This window comes from Hyperolius riggenbachi, chromosome 3 (assembly GCF_040937935.1).
Source record: "Hyperolius riggenbachi isolate aHypRig1 chromosome 3, aHypRig1.pri, whole genome shotgun sequence".
NCBI classification, from domain to species: domain Eukaryota; kingdom Metazoa; phylum Chordata; class Amphibia; order Anura; family Hyperoliidae; genus Hyperolius; species Hyperolius riggenbachi.
In genome coordinates this window covers 196,583,807-196,606,761 of record NC_090648.1, presented here as the reverse complement: position 1 = coordinate 196,606,761, position 22,955 = coordinate 196,583,807, and the positions used below count along the sequence as shown (strand labels likewise).

Here is a 22,955-nt window from a genome sequence, read left to right as displayed (position 1 = left end):
GCCACAGTCTTGCTGTCCAATCCCTCATCCCCCAAAGTGCCCATCAGCATCTCCTCCTCAAAATCGCCAACAACAGCAGACAATTGACTCATCATGCCTGGGGTCAAAAGAGTGCTGAATGACAGGTCGGCGACTGACGGTGAACTGGCCTCCTCCCCAGACCCTGCTGGGCGGCTGCTGCGAACAGGGGTGGTGGTGGTGGTGGTGGTGGTGAGGGTGGAGGCCTCGGATGCAGAGCTGATGGCGGGCTGCTCATCCTCCGTCATGAGTTGCACCACAGTGTCTGCATCCTTTTCCTCAATGGGACGTTTCCGACCCGGCTGGAGGAAAATCGGAGCAGGTGCTACACGCTGCTGCTGCTGTGTCTCTGCAGCGTGAGTTGCAGATGCTCCTGCTGGGCGGCGCCCAAGGCGTCCACGGCCAGTGGCTATGGGAGGAATGTTAGCCACTGACGCTGCTGCTGCTGCTGCGGAACTGTGCATGGTGGCGCGCCCGCGGCCGCGGCTTGCCACAATGCTGCTCCCTCTCCTCCTGATTCCCTTGCTGCCCTTCCCCTTGCCCAAACCGCGCTGGCTGCCACTTCCAGACATCTTCAATGTTTTGGGCGTATAGACAAAACTTTTTTAAAAGGGCGGATGAAAAGTGGGGTACTTTAATGGAGTGGGTTGGTTGGTGAGGTGACTGAGTGAGTGTCCCCTAGTACAGTAAGTAAGTAGTAACAGTCAGGAAGTACAACTAGCAGTTACAATAATCAGTAGTAATCACAAGTAAATTTAGTGTGTGTACACTCAGACAGTGAGTGCACGCAGGCAGGAGCTAGTAGCCTATGAACACAGTGACTGAGTGTCCTAGACTCCTAGTACAGTAAGAGTAAGTAGTAACACCAGTAAGTAGAACTAACTAATTACAATAATCAATCAGCGATCAGAAGGAAATGGAGTGTGGGTGTGTGTACACTCAGACAGTGAGTGCACGCAGGCAGGAGCTAGTAGCCTATGAACACAGTGACTGAGTGTCCTAGACTCCTAGTACAGTAAGAGTAAGTAGTAACAGTAAGTAGAACTAACTAATTACAATAATCAATCAGCGATCAGAAGGAAATGGAGTGTGGGTGTGTGTACACTCAGACAGTGAGTGCACGCAGGCAGGAGCTAGTAGCCTATGAACACAGTGACTGAGTGTCCTAGACTCCTAGTACAGTAAGAGTAAGTAATAACAGTAAGTAGAACTAACTAATTACAATAATCAATCAGCGATCAGAAGGAAATGGAGTGTGGGTGTGTGTACACTCAGACAGTGAGTGCACGCACGCAGGAGCTAGTAGCCTATGAACACAGTGACTGAGTGTCCTAGACTCCTAGTACAGTAAGAGTAAGTAGTAACACCAGTAAGTAGAACTAACTAATTACAATAATCAATCAGCGATCAGAAGGAAATGGAGTGTGGGTGTGTGTACACTCAGACAGTGAGTGCACGCACGCAGGAGCTAGTAGCCTATGAACACAGTGACTGAGTGTCCTAGACTCCTAGTACAGTAAGAGTAAGTAATAACAGTAAGTAGAACTAACTAATTACAATAATCAATCAGCGATCAGAAGGAAATGGAGTGTGGGTGTGTGTACACTCAGACAGTGAGTGCACGCACGCAGGAGCTAGTAGCCTATGAACACAGTGACTGAGTGTCCTAGACTCCTAGTACAGTAAGAGTAAGTAGTAACAGTAAGTAGAACTAACTAATTACAATAATCAATCAGCGATCAGAAGGAAATGGAGTGTGGGTGTGTGTACACTCAGACAGTGAGTGCACGCAGGCAGGAGCTAGTAGCCTATGAACACAGTGACTGAGTGTCCTAGACTCCTAGTACAGTAAGAGTAAGTAATAACAGTAAGTAGAACTAACTAATTACAATAATCAATCAGCGATCAGAAGGAAATGGAGTGTGGGTGTGTGTACACTCAGACAGTGAGTGCACGCACGCAGGAGCTAGTAGCCTATGAACACAGTGACTGAGTGTCCTAGACTCCTAGTACAGTAAGAGTAAGTAGTAACACCAGTAAGTAGAACTAACTAATTACAATAATCAATCAGCGATCAGAAGGAAATGGAGTGTGGGTGTGTGTACACTCAGACAGTGAGTGCACGCACGCAGGAGCTAGTAGCCTATGAACACAGTGACTGAGTGTCCTAGACTCCTAGTACAGTAAGAGTAAGTAATAACAGTAAGTAGAACTAACTAATTACAATAATCAATCAGCGATCAGAAGGAAATGGAGTGTGGGTGTGTGTACACTCAGACAGTGAGTGCACGCAGGCAGGAGCTAGTAGCCTATGAACACAGTGACTGAGTGTCCTAGACTCCTAGTACAGTAAGAGTAAGTAGTAACACCAGTAAGTAGAACTAACTAATTACAATAATCAATCAGCGATCAGAAGGAAATGGAGTGTGGGTGTGTGTACACTCAGACAGTGAGTGCACGCACGCAGGAGCTAGTAGCCTATGAACACAGTGACTGAGTGTCCTAGACTCCTAGTACAGTAAGAGTAAGTAATAACAGTAAGTAGAACTAACTAATTACAATAATCAATCAGCGATCAGAAGGAAATGGAGTGTGGGTGTGTGTACACTCAGACAGTGAGTGCACGCACGCAGGAGCTAGTAGCCTATGAACACAGTGACTGAGTGTCCTAGACTCCTAGTACAGTAAGAGTAAGTAATAACAGTAAGTAGAACTAACTAATTACAATAATCAATCAGCGATCAGAAGGAAATAGAGTGTGTGTTGTGTGTGTACACTCAGACAGTGAGTGCGCACACGCAGGAGCTAGTAGCCTATATGAACAGTGACAGTGAGTGTCCCTACGGGTACAGTAAGAGTAAGTAGTAAGTAAGTACAACTAACAATAATCAATCAGTAATCAGAAGGAAATAGAGTGTGTGTACACACAGACAGTGAGTGAGTGCACACACGCAGGAGCTAGCTAGTAGCCTATAAACAGTGACAGTCAGTGAGTGTCCTACTCCTAGTACAGTATAACTACAATACTATTAGTAAAGGACAGCAGAAATACTGGTATAGATGAGAGAAATAAACAGAGGACAGCTGCCCACAGAGGCAAGGCCCCCCTGAGGCCTAAACCTGTAAGCTTGCAGCAGCTGCCTGCAGTTCTCTAATGTAACACACAAGCTACTAACTAAAATACAATGTCTATCTAACTAACAACAATATAGGTGTATATGGCAGGTGTAGGTGAGCAAAAACGCTAGGTAAATGACCACAATAGAGCACTTGCTAAGCCAAAGCACAAAGGAGCAACTCTCTCTCTGTACAAGTATCAGGCAAGGACGGAGAAACGTAACATGGCGGCCGCTATTTATAGGGTAGGGGCTGGCCAGGGTCCCCCTCTGTGATTGGCTGCCGTCAGAGGGCCTGGGAGCCCTCTGATTGGCTCTAAGGACATCAATCTGGGCTATGACGCTATTCGAGCTCGGTACCGAGCTCGAATAGCGCCGGTTTGCTCGAATAGCTCGAATAGTGAATGGGCTATTCGAGTGTACTCGGATAGCCCATTCGAATAGCTCCAGCTATTCGGAGCTCGAATACCGAGCTCGAATAGCTGAAAAAGAGCTCGAATATTCGAGCTACTCGAATATTCGAGCTCTGCTGAGCACCACTAGCTGACATTGATATTTTCTCCCTGTCTGCGGTGGTAGGGCAGCAAAAATGACATTAAATGAAAGAAAAGTGGAGCTGAATAGAAAACTGTGGAGTTATATTTTGCACAACTCTGGTGCATTATCAAAAGGACATCTAGTCCTCCACAATGGATTGCAGTGGCTTTGATGTAAATGAAGAGCTGGGTCTGAAGATCTTGGTCTTTTCATATATGAGCTTGGCTCTTTTCAATTATACCTACAGTAAAAATGGCAAAATGCCTTATTATAATGCATATTTTGTCAACCAAAAAAACTTACAAAGAAACATACACTCTGGAAATGTTTTTCTTTATTTTATGCAACCTTGTTTGTGTACTGATCTGGCCCAGGGTCATTTCTTGGGCAGAACGGGCAGGGCAACTGCTCTGGGTGCAGACCAGAAAGTAGAAGAAGGGTGGTGCAGGCAGAAGGACATAATCGCTAGGGAGCTGGTGACGCGTAGTGCAGCCGAATGGAAGTAGAAAGAAGATTACCAGCGCTATCACCTTCCTTGACTACTCCTGGGCTGCCTACATTCGACAATTGCGCAAAAGGTGGATCAGCGCAACACCAGGCCACCTCCGAATGGCCTCCAATCAGAGATGCGCCGAGCCCCCCCAGGAACTACAAACGCACCTTGAACCCAAACAGAAGCTCTGCATATACACCAAAAGCATGTCTGTTAGGTGGGAGCAGCTGACCAAAAACGAATTAAATTAGTACATAGCAAGGAAATGAGCAGCACTACTCATTACACTACATTCGACATCAAGTCATCATCATGTCACTACTGCTTGATGACACGTGATGTTATGTAGCGGTATTGCAGGCTGTCAGTGCGCGGCACCCATGGAGAAGATGGCTTTCCAGGCTCTCTTTGCCTGTGTGTTTTCCTGGTCCCTGCTTCCTCCTGGATGAGGGGCTGGTCACTAGTAAGTAGGCAGATCTACTTGTGACCTGTGGCTGTGTGACTGTCCCTAAAGAGGAAGGGTTTGCGAGTCCACAGGGGTGGGGGGAAGGGGGCACAATTTTTACACCCTCGCCCTGGGTGCAGTTTAGCCTAGAAACTGCTCTGATCTGGCTTACATGTTTGTCTAAGGTTCAGGCATTGAATTACTTCCTTGTGTGTATTATTTGGTTATTCAGAATGCTTATGACAAAAAAGTTTCATGTCTTTACTTAGTAAAGCTCTAAGGATCTGGGGATCAAGTGAGACAGATCTCTAAAGCACAGTAATTCCTGACATTCCAGGTAAAATTGTTCAGACAGATTCAGCTATTACTTCTGATGATTTTTGTTATTGATGTTGAGTTAATATGGGTGCCAGGTTTTGATATTAAAAAGCCAAATTGATGACCATTAAGATTTCATCCATCCAACAGGGCTTGGATTTGGCAGTGGAGGTGAGGATGACAAAAGCTGAGTATCAGTAAGGGTTAACTATCAACTACAGGGCAACAGCTTGGGTGGAGGAGCCTGGTGTACATGTTACGGCCAGAACCCGAAGTCTGGCCACTTCGGTTCTGGCTGGTCAAAACTAGAAGTGGCCGTCACACTGTGGCCAATATCCAAAATTAATTGATTCCTGGCGGCTCAGTTATTCTGTTACTGCTCTGGCTCCTCCCCTTGCTTGTCTCTTATTGACATCTTTCAGCCAAGGACACATGCAATGCACACAGAGCCGTTTGTGTATTGCCAACTGTTCATTGCGGCAGGGAAGCAGAGCAGGAATGCTGCAGACGTTGCATCTGCCAGAACGACTCTGGGGGAATGCGCGTCCCCAGCTGAAAGATGTCAGTAGGGCATGAGGAGGATCCAGAGCCATTACAGAATAACTGAGCCACCAGGAATCAATTCATTTCGGGTATTGGCCGCAGTGTGACGGCTATGTCTAGTTTTGATCGGCTACAACCCAAAGTGACCAGACTTCGGGTTCTGGCAGCAACATATATAAAAATTAAAGCAGTATAAAGGAGGAGAGGCAGTGTTGGTCTTACCTCTATTGAAGAAAAGAGGCCAGTCAAACTGGAAAAAGTTTTGTAATCAAGCACAATAAAAGAGATGATTCACAGGTGCTTACCCGCCTCCTTAGGTCAATACAAATCTAAAGGTGCTTGTCTGCCTGGCTGTGATAAGCATGAGTGCCTCTAGAGGTGCTTCTCATATGACACCCCATAGCATGCGTTGCCTAGTAACCCACTGCAGGCAGTGCAATGCACCTCACTGCAAACAGAGCAGTGTGATTGGCCCGATTGAAATATAATGGCATTGTGGTTCCATGTTGTGTGACGCAACAGCTAAAGTGAAAAAGAGCCTGAAGTAGGAGGTTAAGTTCAGGTGTGAGAATGTGTGAGTGCTGCAGAAGAAGGTTAAGTTGTGGTGTGAGAAATGGGTTACCACTAAAAAGAAGATTAGGGGTAGGTGTGAAAAAGCAGTAAATGCTAAGACAGTAATTAAGGGTTATGCGTATTTTTCATTCTGCTGCCGGTGAGTTAAGTGCAGGGTGAGCCAAATGATGGCTCATCCTGCAGCCGCTCAAATTCCCAGTGGTGTTAAATACTATTTCTCCTCCGAGCCATATCCCTCCAAGTCATATTAACTCTGAGAGAGAAGTAATTTGTGGTCCAGCGATTGCTGGAACCCCAAATTACCCCACGCACTATAGTATCAGCTGAGCGCTGAAACCGCCTGCTTTGCAGGTTATTCCTTAAGAAAGAGTTTTCATAAAGGGGAAGCAGGAAAAAACGGTGCCAGCAGCTAGTGGGCGAAAAGGGTGAGTAGGGTTAGGTTAAGCTGTATTGTTGAATTATATAACGATTTTTAAAAGTAAATTTTTCTTTCGTTTTCATCTCACATCTGATTTTAAACGGTATTTATCACTAACCAATTGGTTAGTCCTTAGATGATACTATCTCACAAAATGTATGTATTCTAAGTATTTCCCCAGCTATTTTTTTTTTGACTGCACTGATGTTTATCATTATTGAGATTTCGTTATTGTAATGGATAGCGGAGATACGGCCGCAACAGCAAGTGGCATGACGGCCATCTCCGCGTCGCAGCCAGCGGCCTCAGCCCCGCAGTTACACGCTGGTGCTTTGCCTGGTCCTTCTATTGCTCATAGACTTAGGGCTGCCAGGCGACAGGACCTTTATGCAACTAGAAGGGGAGTCAGCTGATCAGGCGATCAGCTGACTCCAGCTATGCTCCGGATTGGCTGAGTGACTGGGGCGGCGCTGTGGAGCGCTTGCTGTATACATAGGACAGGTCATTCAGTTGCTCCGCGTCTGCTGTTGCAAATGCTACATGTTAGCACTCAGACCTAGTCATATCCCAAAGTGTGCTAGAACCAGCTGGAGCTGGGGATCCACACTTAGCCAGATTCTGTTGATAGCTTAAAGTACTAATTGAATTGTATTATTTGTTATGACCTTCTGCTAGCCTGACTACTCTTCTGTTTACTGATCCTGTACCTTTGCCTATCTGATATAGTTGTCGACTCTGCCTAAAACACTACTCTGATCTAGCTTTCTGTCTCTGTACCGTATCTGTCCGCTCGTTGCCAATCCTGCTTGTCAGACTCTCCTATCCTCACCAGTGAGCCTAGTCACTGGTGAGGGATTCCCTGCCAGTATCACCTGCTTCAGTGGTGAATACTAGCTGCAGTACTATCTGAATCACCTGCTCCTCAGGTGGTCAGTAGCTGCAGTACAGTCTGAATCACCTGCTTCTCAGGAGATTACTAGCTGAAGTACTATCTGAATCACCAGCTCCTCAGGTGGTCAGTAGCTGCAGTACAGTCTGAAACACCTGCTTCTCAGGAGATTACTAGCTGCAGTACTTTCTGAATCACCTGCTCCTCAGGTGGTCAATAACTGCAGTACAGTCTGAATCACCTGCTCCTCAGGTGAATAGTCACTACAGTACTATTCTCTCTACCTGCCCCTCAGGTGATAGTGGCTACAGTACAGTCTGAATCACTCATTCCTCGGGTGATCAGTACACTTGATGTAACATAGTTCCACCCGCTCCTCGGGTGAACCATCTCACTATTTGTCTGTATCTCCAGCTTGCTGGAGTTTGTATTCCTGTGTTACATAGATATACTCCTATATCCCAGCTCCTCTGGGAATTGCCAGTATCTCTATCACTACTGTTGCACCAAACACATACCCTCACATTGGTTGTCCTGGTCCTGGCTATACCAGTATTATTGGTGATTCTGCCGATCACACATAATCAGGTATAGCGTCTGTATTATTGGTGATACTGCAGATCACCAATAATCAGAGAAATCTGTTCTCGCTGACACCAATAGTTACAGTTATCCATCAGGCCCTTTTTTCCTGGCGCCCATTTTTCATGCACCCCATAAAGGGAATTGCTGAATGATTGGCGGAAAGTGATTAAATATTTCCCTGAAAGTCATAATATAATAAACACCCCTAGGAAACAGGAGCCGTCAATTCTAGCATCAAATGGGGCTGTTACTCCCTCGGACATATCAGTTCATATAAAACGAATATCGGAGTTACATCAACAAACTAATACGAAAGAAATTAAGGGGAAGCTGAGCCCACAAATTCAGAGCCAAAAACAACTGAATAAAATGATGGCAGCAGAATCTGGAGAAGCCTTAGCAGAGAAGATGGAAGGAAGATTGGAAACTAAGATGATGCAACTGATGGAGGTTTTTGCTAAGAACTTGCAACAGACAGTGGTTATTACTGTACAAGAAAGTATTAAAGAGGCGGTTGCCCTCGAAATTAAAGCTATTCGGGAAGAAATTCAAAATCTAACAAAGGAAATTCAGAAAATAGATAATAAAATGGATACAGCCAATGCTAAAATATTAAATCAAGAGATAGCAGTAGCACTGGAGAAATATAGAAAGCACGCCCAGGAAATCAGCAGTAAGGTAGATGACCTAGAGAATCGCAGCAGACGCAGCAATATTAAAATAAGAGGTATTCCAGCCCAGATAAAAACTGAAGATCTCCAGTTGATAACTACAGAAATTTTTAAGCAAATACTAGGAGAAGATGCCCCACAAGAAATAATAATTGACAGAGTGCACAGAGTAGGCAAGGTAAAAGGGGACGTGCGTGCCAGAAGCAGGGACGTATTATGTAAATTTCATCTTTTCACACTAAAAGAAAAAATCTTGAAGAAAGCGAGAATCATGAACTCAATAAAATACCAAGAGAATGATATCGAATTATTTCAGGACCTTTCAATGAGGACAATTGAAAGAAGACGCCTCCTAAAACCAGTGCGGGAAGAAATTCAGAGGAAAGGAGGGACATATAGATGGGGTTTCCCCCTCAGCTTAATTGCGACAGTTAATAATAAATCTAAAATCTTGAGGGATGGGGAACCTCTGACCCCCTTTTTGGAAGATCTGGGGCTATCCCATATACAGATTTCTGGCTGGGAGGAATCACTAGGCTAAAATATAGATGGTTACCACAGGACGTGGGGTAGTGGGTCTCCGAGACTCTGGCTCTTCATTGGTAATCCTAAGTGAATTACTAAGAGGAGTATCTGGAAATAAGGGCCAACCAAAAAAAAAAAATGTGTGAGTTGGGCCCTTCCAGGTATGGATATACGACGGATGTATGTGGAATGGATGTGTTGTGTTTAAATGAAGGTTGTCAGCCGATTATTATTGTTGCACAGGTGGAAGTTATTATATCCATAGGTGGGGCTACCCAACCATGGCCACAACTAATTTTAAAGAATTTTGTATTAATAAAATTAATGAAATTAAATTTGAATCTATTAATGTGAAAGGGGCTAATTCAGGGTGTAAAAGAGGAAGAATTATTGAAGAATTGGTACGTAAAAAGGTAGACATAGGGTTTATCCAAGAAACTCATTTTAAAACTAAAAAACTGCCCAATTTTTTTGATAAAAGATATAAAAAATGGGTGATCAATTCGAATAATCAGAAAAAGGCTAGGGGGGTGGCGATTGTCTTTAGTTCCAAACTGGCCGTGACAATTGATGAGGTGATTAAAGATGAAGAAGCAAGAGAATTAATAGTGGTAGGATGTATCAATGGTATAAAATTTACATTGGCCAATTTATATGCACCGAATGTGAATCAAGTGGATTTTATAATCAATTTTCTGGAGAAGGTGAAGAATGTGGCAACAGGAATGATAATTATTGGAGGATATTTTAATGTAGCCATTGATCCAAGCTATGATACATCAAGGGGAGGGAGCTGTATATCGGACAAAGAATTGGAGAGGTTGACAGATAGAATTAAAATATTAGAATTGGTGGACATATGGAGACTGCAGCACATACAGGTGTGAGATTATACATTTGTTTCTAATAGGCACGGGACCGCCTCCAGGATCGACCTCTTTTTAATACCCCGGAAGGATATTGGGAGAGTGGGGGGGGGACTGAAATTGGACTTATAACATACTCCGATCATGCTCCAGTCTGGCTGACTATGGAAGTGGGTCAAGAGCCCGCCACGGATAGACTGTGGAGATTGGACTCGGCGTTACTGGAGGATGAGGAGGTTAAAAAAAAACTGTCGGCAAGTATAAAGGAGTTTCTGGCACATAATGTGTCACCAGAAATTTCTCCAATTACTCTACGGGACACCTTTAAATGTGCTATAAGAGGTACGTTGATTGCAATTAAGAGTACTAAGATCAAAGAAAAAAAACTTAAGACAGATAGTCTGATCACACAATTGGAAGAAGCAAATTAAATATGGAAGGTCTGTCCTTCGACTGAAAATATAATAAAGGTTAATAATGTCAAAATAAAGCTCAATCAAGTCTTAGATAAAAGATGTGAACAAGATTACAAAAAAAAAACCTCTTATATTTCAAAAAAAATATAGATCGAGCAAGGCCATGGCGGAATATTTAAGGAAGGGGAATAAGAAAAATTTTATTGAGAAGATTCGGGATGACAGTGGGAACCTTTATACTAAGAGCGAAGAGATTGGTGCAATCTTCACCGACTATTATGAAAAATTATATAATCTAGAAAAGGACTCGACCTTAGAGCCGAGTACTTTTCTCGAAAAGGCGGGATTACCAGTAATTAATGAGGATATGCGGTCGATGCTGGAGACACCCATTGCTGAATCAGAATTCAAAGAAACAGTTTTTAAATTAAAAAAAGGGAAGAGCCCAGGCCCAGATGGGTATACAGCTGAATTTTACCAAACAGTCTGGGAGGATCTGGCCCCTATATTCTGCAGTCTAGTAAATTTTGAAGATTTTGAAGTCACCTTCTCCAGAGAATCAAACAAGGCTCATATATCATTAATACCGAAAGAGGGGAAATCTACTGACAAATGCAGCCAATACAGACCAATTTCCCTAATCAACGTAGACGTTAAAATATACTCCAAAATATTGGCAACAAGATTGGAAAATATTGTGGAACAGTTATTGGGTAAACAACAAATTGGTTTTAGAAAAAAAAGATTAATACAAGAAAATGTCTATGCGGCTGTTGGTTTTATGCACGAGTGTAAAAAGGGGAAAAAAGAAGGTATTTTGGTAACAGTGAACGCAGAGAAAGCCTTTGATCGAATATCAAGAGATTTTCTATTTAGTACTTTAGAAAAATTTGGGATAGAAAATTCCTTTATCTCCAGAATTAAAAAACTTTATCGAAATCAATACTCGTGCATAGGGCTGAATGGCCGGGTGGCAAAAGAATTTAAATTGAATAATGGAGTGAGACAGGGTTGCCCATTGTCGCCCCTCCTTTTTAATCTTGGTCTGGAACCGGTGATTAATCTAATTCAAAAGGAGAAGCTTATAAAAGGTATACCTATGAAAGACTATGAGCTTAAACTTCTCGCCTATGCAGATGATCTTCTGTTGACATTGTTAAATCCCTCAGTGTCCCTTTATAGGGCTCTGAAAATACTTGATGAATTTAGTAAGTTTTCTAATTTTAGAATCAATAGGGGGAAAACTATGATCCTGAATATTGGATGTTCCGAAATAACAAAATCTATATTACAGAAGGCTGACCATCTGGCTTGGTGTAAAAGATCAAATATCTGGGAATTGAACTATGTAGTGACTATACGGATTTATACAACGTTAATTTCCCCAAGCTAATCACGGATTGTAAAGCTATACTGAGATCTGCAGATCGCCCGTGTTTTGGAGCTCTAGCCAGGATAGACATCATTAAGATGCTGGTTTTGCCAAAGATACTTTATGTTCTACAGTGTTTGCCAATTGCCCTTCCGAAAAGATGGTTTTAAGAATGGAGAAGTATTTTTCAAAATTTTATATGGGCAAATAAAAAACATAGGATAGCTTATGATTACTTGATGAGAGGGAAAAAGCGGGGGGGATTGGGGGCCCCAGATGTATTGGGCTATTATAAATGTATCCATGTTACAAGAATAGTAGAATGGTGCTGTCCAACTGCCCGCGAAAGAATCTGGATAAAGGTAGAACAGGAAGATTTAAATCTAGAAATGGTTAATACATGGATCCTAGATAATATAAGAGCATTATTGGAGAAAACATCACACCCTATTATTAAACCAACTCTTAGAACATTATATGATATGTTAAAAACATGGGCCTTTGACTTTGGAGTTTCCCAATTGGTCACACTTAGACATAACAAGGATTTTCCGCCTGCATTAGATAAGGATTGGTTCAGAATCAATAATGTCAGTCCTGACATTAGACTCTTAGATATTCAAGGTAACAAGGATTTAAAAATAATGGGGGTCTTGGGTACCAACTGGGAGATAACATCTTGGGCTAAACTGCAAATAAGCAACTTTATAAAAAAGTTAGAAAAAAAAGGGGTATTAGTAAGCAGTTAAATATAATTGAACGATGGATCGCCATGAATGAGAAACCAAAAAAGCTTCTATCTAAATGCTATAAATATATGCAGGAGAATACCTGCGGTAGATTTTCTATGTGGCGAGAAAAATGGGAGGAAGATCTGAAAGTCACTTTAGATGAGCATAGGTGGAATCAGGTGACCCATATAATCTGGAAATACCCTTTTAGAAAACTGCAATGGACCCAATACAAAACCGTGGCCAGATGGTATTTTACACCAGCCAAGATGGTAAGGTTTTCAGGGAACCAAAACAATCAATGTTGGCGGTGTGATCAGGGGGGGGGGCGATGAGATACATATGTGGTGGAGCTGTCCGGTGGTTAGGGGATTATGGGGAGAACTAGAGGACTTTTAGGGTAAATATTTGGGAAAATGTATTCAGATCGATCAAATGGAGGCAATTTTTGGCATTGTTGACTCTGAAAGTAATATGCTAGTAAAAGAATTGAGAGAAATTGGTTCATTGGTTGTCGGTAATATCATAGCTAAGAAATGGAAAAGTAAAGACCCTATTAAAATATCGGAGTGGTTAGTAGGTATGTTTGATTTTTGGGAGGAGGCGTCCGCTGCAGATGGAGAAATATACAATATGGGAATGCGTGATGAGAACTGGTTGGGGAGACTTAAAAAGGGGTGGATGGAATTAGTGGTAGGGGCAGATTGTTAGATATAAATAACGTTGAAAAGGATGTGGAGTCCATGGTGGGTAGTATGGAGGTATATTTTGGTTATGATTGGTATGATGAAGGCTGTTGTTCGGGCCCCATCTCCGCAGTGCATTATCTTTGTGCGTTTCGGCTGCGGTTCCGTTTGCGGTCCGGCTGGGTCCGGCGTATCCGGTCGGGTCTCGGTTCGGCTTGGCTCACCACGGTTCACGACGGTGGGTCGGGCGGGATCTGGTCCTGGCGGGGTATGCCGGATCTGGCTGGGTCGTGGATAGGGGTGGGATCGGGTTACACTGAGGGCCGGAGTGTGCAGATTGGGTTTTTTATGGGATTAGTACCCTTACAGAATATACAGAATATAAGTAATACCGGCTGACGAGGAGTTTGGTGAAGGATGTGAATGTTTGGTTGTTAGAGGGGAATGACTTGGTCTGTATTCTTTTGAATGAGGGTATATGAGCTGGTATTTATGGGTATATGAAGGTATAGATGGGTTTGTAAGAGTAGTAGGATGAATGGGGGGGAGGGGGTATGTGTCGGGTTGTATAAGTGGGATGGGTCGAGTAAGATTCTGTGGTTGGTTTGTATATATTTTTTGTAAATTTAATATGCATTTACTATATTTGGACAAAATAAAAGAAAGTATATAAAGAATGCCGAACTATGATGCAAACTGATTTACCAGACATAAAGAGGTTTACGATGAAGCCTATTTGCTGAGTCTGGTAGCATAGATACAGAGCTGAGTTCGGGAAAAAAAAAATATTTCCCTGAAAATAACATCACTGATGAATATTTCTGTACACAAATTATCTTCCTACCAATATTAGATCAAAAAACAGACATGAGTTGGTGCTTTGTGTGCGACAGATAAAAAGAAGCCAGAAATTGTCAACTCTGTATTTACCTTATCATTGTTTGAAAGGAGACTCAATACAACAGGTAAGATTATACACAAACCTTTTGAGGAAAAAGGAGTGACTAAGTATTAAGGAAAAAATATTTTATTGGTATTACCATATGTTTCACTATTCATTTTATGATTTCCTGTCCATACATAATATGTGCAAACACGTGAGAATAACTAAACATGCAGTGATTTCCGTGAACGCAAAGTGAGGCTGTTCATCTTAACAATTGAGGAGGCATCAGACATAAAAGTCACTTGCTTGGTCTGTACAGTAGATCAGTCCAGCAGCACACTCCATAATATAACATTGAAACTCTCATTTTCTCAGTACTATTATATGGCCCAGTTATCCAGAAATGTTCTGCGTGAGAACAAAAATAAATAGTTTGCAAAACAAACCAAAAAACAGAGGACTGCAATAATTGTCAATAATGTGCATTTAGACAATGCTGGTAATGTTTAGCCTATCTACTATCAATTTTTTTAGGAAGGAAATGAGATGCTGAAAGAAAACCTACACCAGTGCAGGGGCACCAAAGACATTCCATCAACATGAGGTGTGACGCGTGAGTCTCTAGTGCTGCTAGATGAGAATTCTAACCAGTGACAGTCACTAATAAATGAATTTAATTTTAGTGATGACTGAAAACAGTGGTTTTGCAGGGGAAACCCACGAGGTTTTTTTTTTTTTTTTTTAATCTAAGGTGGGTTCTCGTTGAGTATTGCTGCAAGGGGAGGCGGTAGGGTTTCTACCAAGTGTGAGTCAGTGGGGGGCAGGGCCAGTGACAGCTTGTGCGGTGTAGCTCTGCTGCACATTTCACACACACCAGCATAATTACACTATTACATGCTGCAGGATGGCGTCAAATGGGATCAGAGTGGCCTGTCGCCACGCCTGCCGTAGAGCCAATGGGGAACCCAAATACAGCCACGTATGTCAGACATTGGAGCTGAAAAGGAAAGTGCCAATATCAAACATAGTCCGACACAAGATTGAAAATAATTAATTATCATCTACTGTTAACATAAGAACTCAAGAATGAGAATGGCCAGCTACCAGGGTCATTGTTTGTACCTGTGTTTCGTAGTTAAATAAAGAAGTTTCGTATGGAGAGTGCCGGGGTCATCTTCTCTTTTGTTTAAAGATTGGCCATGAGGTTGACCATGAGTCTTTCCCACAAGTCCACATATATGTGGAGACAACAATCACTGTTTATGTTGTAGATGATAGGTATCCCTGCATCTTCCTGGGTGCTACACCATGCTGTTATCACTCCCTCTCACAAACACTTTCTACTCTGACCTATTAAACCACAGAGAAAATGACCTAGCTTTGCCTCATATAAGGTGGGGCTAGCTAATGATTGATTGGTGGCTGGGCCTGGCTCTGAGTAGGCACACTCTGAGTAGGCACATAGCCTGCAAAGTTACCTGGAAAGATTGTGAAATTCATAAGAACTAGTTCTTTCCCATATAAAAAGTGAAAATCTGCAAGCAATACAGAAATTGAAAGTATTTTTTTTTTGTAGAAGATAGAGTTAGGCACCAAGAATGAGATATATAGATGAGGGGACAACTTAGTGATAGGTCATTTATAGGGGTGACTCGTGAAAACCATTAATTAAAATAGCAACACACAGCTGGTATAGCAGAATATCTGTAAGCATATTTTACTGATGCGCTGACTACTGGCTTCATTAATGTGCTGGAATTACACGGGTGCTTGCATTTAGATCTTTTTGTTATTTCGATATTATTTTCCAGGTAACAAGTATACCTTAAATATGACCTTTGCTACTTTATACCTTTACTTTACTACTTTATACAAGTAGATGTTGGTCTTCTCGAGTATTTGAACAATGCATACTTCAGTGGATTCCCTGATATAGTGGTAAAAGGATTAGGATAAATGAATATGGGATAACACTACAAAATTGCAGTAGTGAACAAGAACAAAGGGTTCTCCAACCTACTCCTGCCCCTACGCGTGTAGATGAGGCTTAAAACAGGGATCAGGTAAGATTAAAGAAAGAAGCAACAACATCTGCCATGTGGACTGAGGCCTCGTTCACATCTACCAACGCAGATGGCCGTGCGATCCAAACGCAGCGCATCCGATCGCACGCCATCTGCTCTGCTGCCCGCTGCGCTGCTGATCCCATCCATTGACAGTGATGGGATCAGCTCTGCGCTTCCGGGCAAAATGCAGGCAGCAGTATGCAAGCGCTTCCCAGCACATCGTACTGCTGCTCAGCGCAGTAGATGTGAACGGTAGAAGGGCAGTCTATGCCCTTCTGCCGTTCCTGCGTTTCAGCACATCATACACGCTTCCATATCCGCACGGAAGCGCGTATGATGTGAACGAGGTCTGAGTGCTCAGCCTGGCGGTAAATCTAAAAGAGAGGTCAGTGTCAAATAGTAATATATTAAACATTATTGTATGTGGAAAAAAATACTGGGAGGGTGGCGCTCCAAAGGATGTGTAAAATGATTAAAAACAGTTTAAAAGTCAAGAAAATGTACCCTCATAGACACTTCTAGACAATTACACCTCCGAACCCCCATGGGGTTTGGTTTTTAGTTTGGGCAATTGTTTATTTTTAGTTTTTCCTATCTACTAACCCTTTTTTGGAGTGCGCCCTAACCGGAGCAAGTCAACCACCACACCACCTTTAAGCGAACACTTTAGCATTACTTTCCATACTACAACATAAGGGGCTCCCAGTTCTATCCTGCTTGTTTTTGTCTCCCCCTGGAAGAACGACTGGTATTCCAGTCCCCGTCAAAAAAAAAAAAAAAAAAATAGCTGGGGAAATACTTAGAATACATACATTTTGTGATGATAGTATCATCTAAGGACTAACCAATACATTGTCTCTGAGGCTAGAGCTGTGCTACCAAAGAGAAGAGTGGGGAACATTACTAGGCTTGATTTAGGGCTGGTTCACACGGATGCTTGGCGTTCAGGACTCGGCGGCTAAACGCTAAACATTCAAATGAATGGGAGCATTTAGCATCGCGCGGTTACCGTCGATTGTGCAAACGCAGCGTTCCTATCCAGATTTACTGCGTCGTTTCAGCCGGACCTAGAAGCCGCATGCGCTGTCCAGTGTCGCCTAGCTGCCCCGGCTGCATGTCCCCTTGTGGGGCTGAAAAATGCCGATTGTGATGGGAAGCCGACGATCGCCATAACGCCACCCCCCCCCCCCGAACGAGACGTCACACGACGACGCAGCTTCCAGAAGCCGGAAGCCGCCTGCCGTCCATGTGAACCAGCCCTTACCAAGTGAGGCAGTTGCTCAGAGCTATTAGGGTCATTAGTTATAAATCTTTACTTTGTCAACTGCTGAAACCTGATTGGATGATCTGAGAAAATGTCCCACTCAGGCTCCAGCTGTAATGTGCATGCAATGAGTATGTATTTATATTCCCCTTATGTCTGTATTTTATTTTGCACAGCACCATGGGAAATATTGCCACTACATAGAAAAATAATAATAATAATACATTTCCTTGCACCAGTCTTGCTAGATCTACCAACTGTGTGATATACTCAATACCTGCTATTGGGTGGCACATACATAGTAGCAGCAGCTGAATAGTTAAAGCGTACCTGAAATGGAAAAAGTTTTTTGTAAATGTTTCACTGGGGCTTAAAGCTCCTTAGCTATGCCACTGTTCTTTACCTACTGTTTAGTTAAAATGTAGACTCACAAGAGTCTACAGGCACTGAGGCACTTTCTTCTTCGCGTGTTTGAAATTACAAGTACGTTTTACGCTATTTACTATGTTATTGGTGCTAATCATCTACTCAGCGTTTGTCACATTATGTAAACCAAATAAGCTCAGAACATCCTTCCTCACTTGTGCAACGCCTCAGGGAAAACATGTCTAGCATTCCTAGAAGATCACGGTGAAGAGCTTAGCAATACATATTTCACTGATGGAATTAAAAAAAAATTAAAAGAGGAGATGATGCTTATGTTATAAAGTGATTGAAAAGCACGCATTGACAAAAAGCCTTATGATGTGCCACCTAGTGGCTTCTGTTTGATACTGCAGCACAGGAATCTACATTCAGTCTGCAATTCCACAGCAGCATATTGCTGATTGTATCTTGCATCCTTTAATCTGCTCTACATCCGAGCTGAGTAGAATAGAAAGGGAACTAAAGGCTACTGCAATACTTCAGATCCCCTGACAGATTCAAATTTTTAAATTACAGATGATCTTTGATGGATTAGCATTGTTAGACATGCAAACAAAATAGTCTAAACCTCAAGGTTACTCTCAAGTCATCTGCTTGTGAGTGTGTTTAATAGCTGTACTTCTGTAACTTACCATGGTTCAAGATGCTGAGAGGCCACTGATTTCCCATAATCATCAATAGCATGGTTGCTAGGAGATTTCTGCATAGGGAAAAAATAACTTCTTGTTCAACTCTGGCAGCAATATTGGACACAATTAGAGCTTTTCATTATGTTGTTCCTATTCATGCTTGCATTACCATTGCTCAACGTTCTATTCGCTGTTCTATAGTCAAAAAAACAGATGGGACAGCTGTAATATTCTAAAATGGCTTTTCAGTCAAAACTTTTTTGGGTAAAGCAAGGGAGGGTGCAACGCCCTGTGTCCTCATTGGAGAGATTTTTGGTCACATCTGGTCACTGTGATAGTTGGCCGTGGCACAGACAGTGAGGGGGATTTCTCAGTTTTATGCTTATCACTGGAACAAGAGTTAAGCCTGGTACATACATTTAATTTTGATTGGCTAATGACTGACCAATTTTACCACATCCACGTAGTAAGAGAGCTTACCTGCGCAATCCATTCATAGCATTCAATATACAAGGACAAAATTGGCCAATCATTATCCAATCAACATCTAAGATGTGTACTTTAGGGCTTCAGATGGAAGGGCTCTACAGAAATTAGGCAATATCCTTTCCCAGTATTCTCAGATTGCCAGATAACAGAATGATAAACAATGAAACCAATATCTAGAGATAGTCAGAGAGATGTGAATAATTTTGAGTGGTTTTCTCAGAAAGGTTTTGCTGAGTAGAATGTTGGATTCAGAGGTTGTGACCACACCAGGGTCTACTAGAGGCCCTCCTTCATCCTTGTTTTAATCTTGTCATTGGTGCTATGCTCATAATGATCACCACTCTATATGGGCATAGTGGTTATCATTATCGACATGTTTCCCTGCTCTGATTACACCCCTCTGACACTGAAGATGTCCTTGGTAGGTCTTGGGGTTGCATATCAGTACAGTGCATTGGGACCCCTAGCTCCATAGTTACCCCACTGCTCTTTGCCAATGGTTATGTTTATAGAATTTACAAGGTTATTTAGAGATGTGTTACTGCTGTATATGTAATTTAGCAGTGTAATATTGTATAATGCTTAGTGTTATTATTTTACAATTTATATGTACAATACCTTGGGTTCATTCAACTTACTGATGTGCATTCTTGTCGACATGTCTGCACATCTTGTTTTCATTTTGTTTTATCACACAAGGGATACAATACAATATGCATTTACTTGATATATTTTAGTTGTGTGCTCCTCTGTGATTGGTTCCAGCTGTGCACTCCACTCTTCTTCCTTAGAGCTATATAGCCTGGGAACTGCCGGCGACTCAGACACTTCAGTGGTCTCAGGCCAAACCATCAGCTTCACTGTCAGGAAGCTGACACTTATTTTACATATGCAATGACAGCATATGGCATGCATTCTCCTTATTTCCGTCATTTCAGATTTGTTTCTGACCAGGCACACTGTCAAAGGGCTGTTGCTTGTCTTTCAGTGTTTTTTCTGTATTTGCTGTCTGCATAGGCTTTGATTAGCAAATTGGATTTTATGGATGTTGATTTTTTTTAAGGAGATGTGCAGCAATGGCAGTGAGGCTCTACTACGTACACTTCAAATATCCAATACAGTGGCATAACTACAATACATGGGGGGCCCCAGCAAAACTTTAATAGGGCCCTCTCCCCCAGTGATTACACTCCCTTCCTTTGTCTCCCTCTGGTGACCTTTATGGATAAGGGGTCCCCGTTACAAGGGTGATAAAACAAACCATGATGTGGAAACCATCATCCTCACACCCATACCATGTGTAGTCAACCCCCCCACCGTAATTGGGTGCATGGACCACTGTATCACAGGAAGGGACGTTCCCCTACAGCTCGGGGCCCTCCTGCAGTCACAGGGGATGCTCACCTATAGTTATGCCCCTAATCCAATTATGTGTAGGACAGTCTATACCTCTATCTCAAATAGAATATCTGCAATGCTTAAGCCTAATTTTATGTTCAGTTACTAAAAATGTAATTACAGTAAAAAGAACTTTGCAATCAATTGGAGGAAGGACTGACAAATACGTTACCTCTGATCTCAGGTGTATTCTCCCTGCTGTTGAGAGTAGCCTACAAGGTAACTTGCTTGTCTCCATTAAGAAAGCACTGTGTAGTGTGAATGCCCTCATGAAACAATACATTGATGCATACTCACATTTAATCTTCTCATTGAAGCACTTTCTTTTGTAGTTGCTGTATGTTGATGAGACACTTTATGCTCAATGACATCTGTGAGTTTTCCAAGAATTCTCTCTCTGATGGCATCTGTTGTTCCCTGTGAAATAAGAAAAATACAATGCATTTAGTAATATGAGGTTTTACCAGTGCTGGTCGTAATGGAAAAAACTACGCTTACGGATCATTACGCGTAATTTTACGCTATTACGCATTACGCAATTACGTTTATGGTGTAGGAAATTATCTACGGTTCATCACTGTAATTACGCGTTAACTTAAGCAGTTACGCGTAAGGATACCGCAATGTAGGCGCTTACACTATGATGTTACACGTAGTGCCGTAATACGCATTAATGCATATTTTTGACGCATACGGACGACGTGTATGCAATAGCCGTCAATGTGACAGCTATTGCGTACACATCATTCGTATGCGTCAAAACGTACGCTTATATACTGAAGGGTGGGAGAATATACTATTGGTTGCTTAGGATGTTGACTGATTGGCTACTCTTAGAAAAGGGGAGTTTTTACGTTAGTAATTACGCGTAAAATTACGTGTAAGTCTTCGTAAAATTACGCATACCTAGCAATTACGGTAGACAGCGTAATTACAATACCACTTAACTGCTTATGCGTAACTAATTGCACATAAGACCGTAAGTTACACGTAGCGCTTACGTGTAAATTTACATTGAATTACGATGCATAATTACGCTCATGCGTAATTTCGGCCCAGCACTGGGTTTTACATATAGACATGCATTTCCACCATGACTTTCAGTCATATATTTACTTTCATTTTTTACATGCTCCAGGAGTAAAATGTCTTTTGATATATGTTGAAGAATCCTCCGCACAACTTTCTTTGAATAAAACCATAAATCCTTTTATTTGGTCATCATAGAAAAAATTGCAAAATAGGGCAGCATGCAAGCTGACGCATTTCTGACCATGACGGATCCTTAGTCTCAGCTATTGTGACATGTTATAGTTGGTCTTAAATACTCAGAGACCACGCCCCCTATCCACCACACCTAATCAGGTAATATAACATTCTTAAAGGGAAACAACCCACGGTGGAAGGAGAGTGGACTCCAGTGTATTGCACAATAATTTACATTTAAATAGACACTTATACATAAAATCACATTAAAAGACAACAATAAAGTAGGGACAACCTATTAATATTCTATACCACAGACAAAAGATCGTATGAAGGAGGAAAGGGTCAAAAAGAGATGAGGATATAAATTATGCACACTGAGCACTAGAGCTCCCTGACCAAAGACATCTCTTGTTTTGAAAGAATGCAGGGGGTAGAGAGGACATGTTGACTATTAACTTCTATCGGTTAGACACTGATGTAATATGACACATGTAACATAACTAGGGATGCTCGCTGGATGCCGCGGAATTCTCAATTCCGCGATTCCGGACGGAATTATGTCAATTCCGATTCCGGCACTCGTAACGGAATTGCTAAACCTCTAAAACGAAATTCCACAGAAAATATTTTATTTCCACTGATTTTTCCCGAAAATCTCTCTCTTCTTCTCTCTCTCTCTCTCTCCTCCAGGGAGGAGGGTATCATCTTCCAGGGAATTGTAGTTTTTAAAAAGCCAGCTTACATACCATGGCTGGTAATTTAACCCATTTCTCAGTGTGTGGTAGGTAGCTGACTTAACCACTATACCACAACACTACATGCTGAAGCCAGCCTAGCATGTACCATTATGATCAATCCAAGAGAAAAAGTAGCATGCTTAAGGATTTGTAGCATGTCAAAAGCCAACTCACCATGGCTGGGAATTGAACCCAGGCTGGGCATTGAACCCAGGTCTCAGTGCGTAGTAGGTAACTGACTTAACCACTATACCACCAACAACACTACATGCTGAAGCCAGCCTAGCATGTACCATTATGATCAATCCAAGAGAAAAAGTAGCGTGCTTAAGGATTTGTAGCATGTCAAAAGCCAACTCACTGTGGCTGGGAATTGAACCCAGGCTGGGCTGGGAATTGAACCCAGGTCTCAGTGTGTGGCAGGTAACTGACTTAACCACTATACCACCAACAACACGACATGCTGAAGCCAGCCTAGTATGTACCATTATGATCAATCCAAGAGAAAAATTAGCTTGCTTAAGGATTTGTAGCCAGGCATGGCCTTGCCTTTTGTGTGTCATTAAATATTTCCGTCGAAATCCGGAATTCCACGGAATTTCGTACAAATCCGACGGAATTTTCATAGCGACGGAATTTAACACTGATG

The 22,955-nt window shown here is 42.3% G+C and overlaps 1 protein-coding gene across 4 annotated transcripts in view; it reads right to left on the bottom strand.

The window, feature by feature from the left end:
• LOC137561267 (tetratricopeptide repeat protein 24-like) overlaps positions 1-22,955 on the bottom strand; it is a 178,474-nt gene that overhangs the window by 89,983 nt on the left and 65,536 nt on the right. For all 4 annotated transcript variants that reach the window (XM_068272525.1, XM_068272527.1, XM_068272528.1 and 1 more), the window contains exons 6-7: positions 20,658-20,777; positions 18,477-18,544 (exon numbers count right to left, since the gene is read on the bottom strand). In XM_068272525.1, the coding sequence (XP_068128626.1) occupies positions 18,477-18,544; positions 20,658-20,777 (188 nt within the window). The remainder of the gene's footprint in view (positions 1-18,476; positions 18,545-20,657; positions 20,778-22,955) is intronic.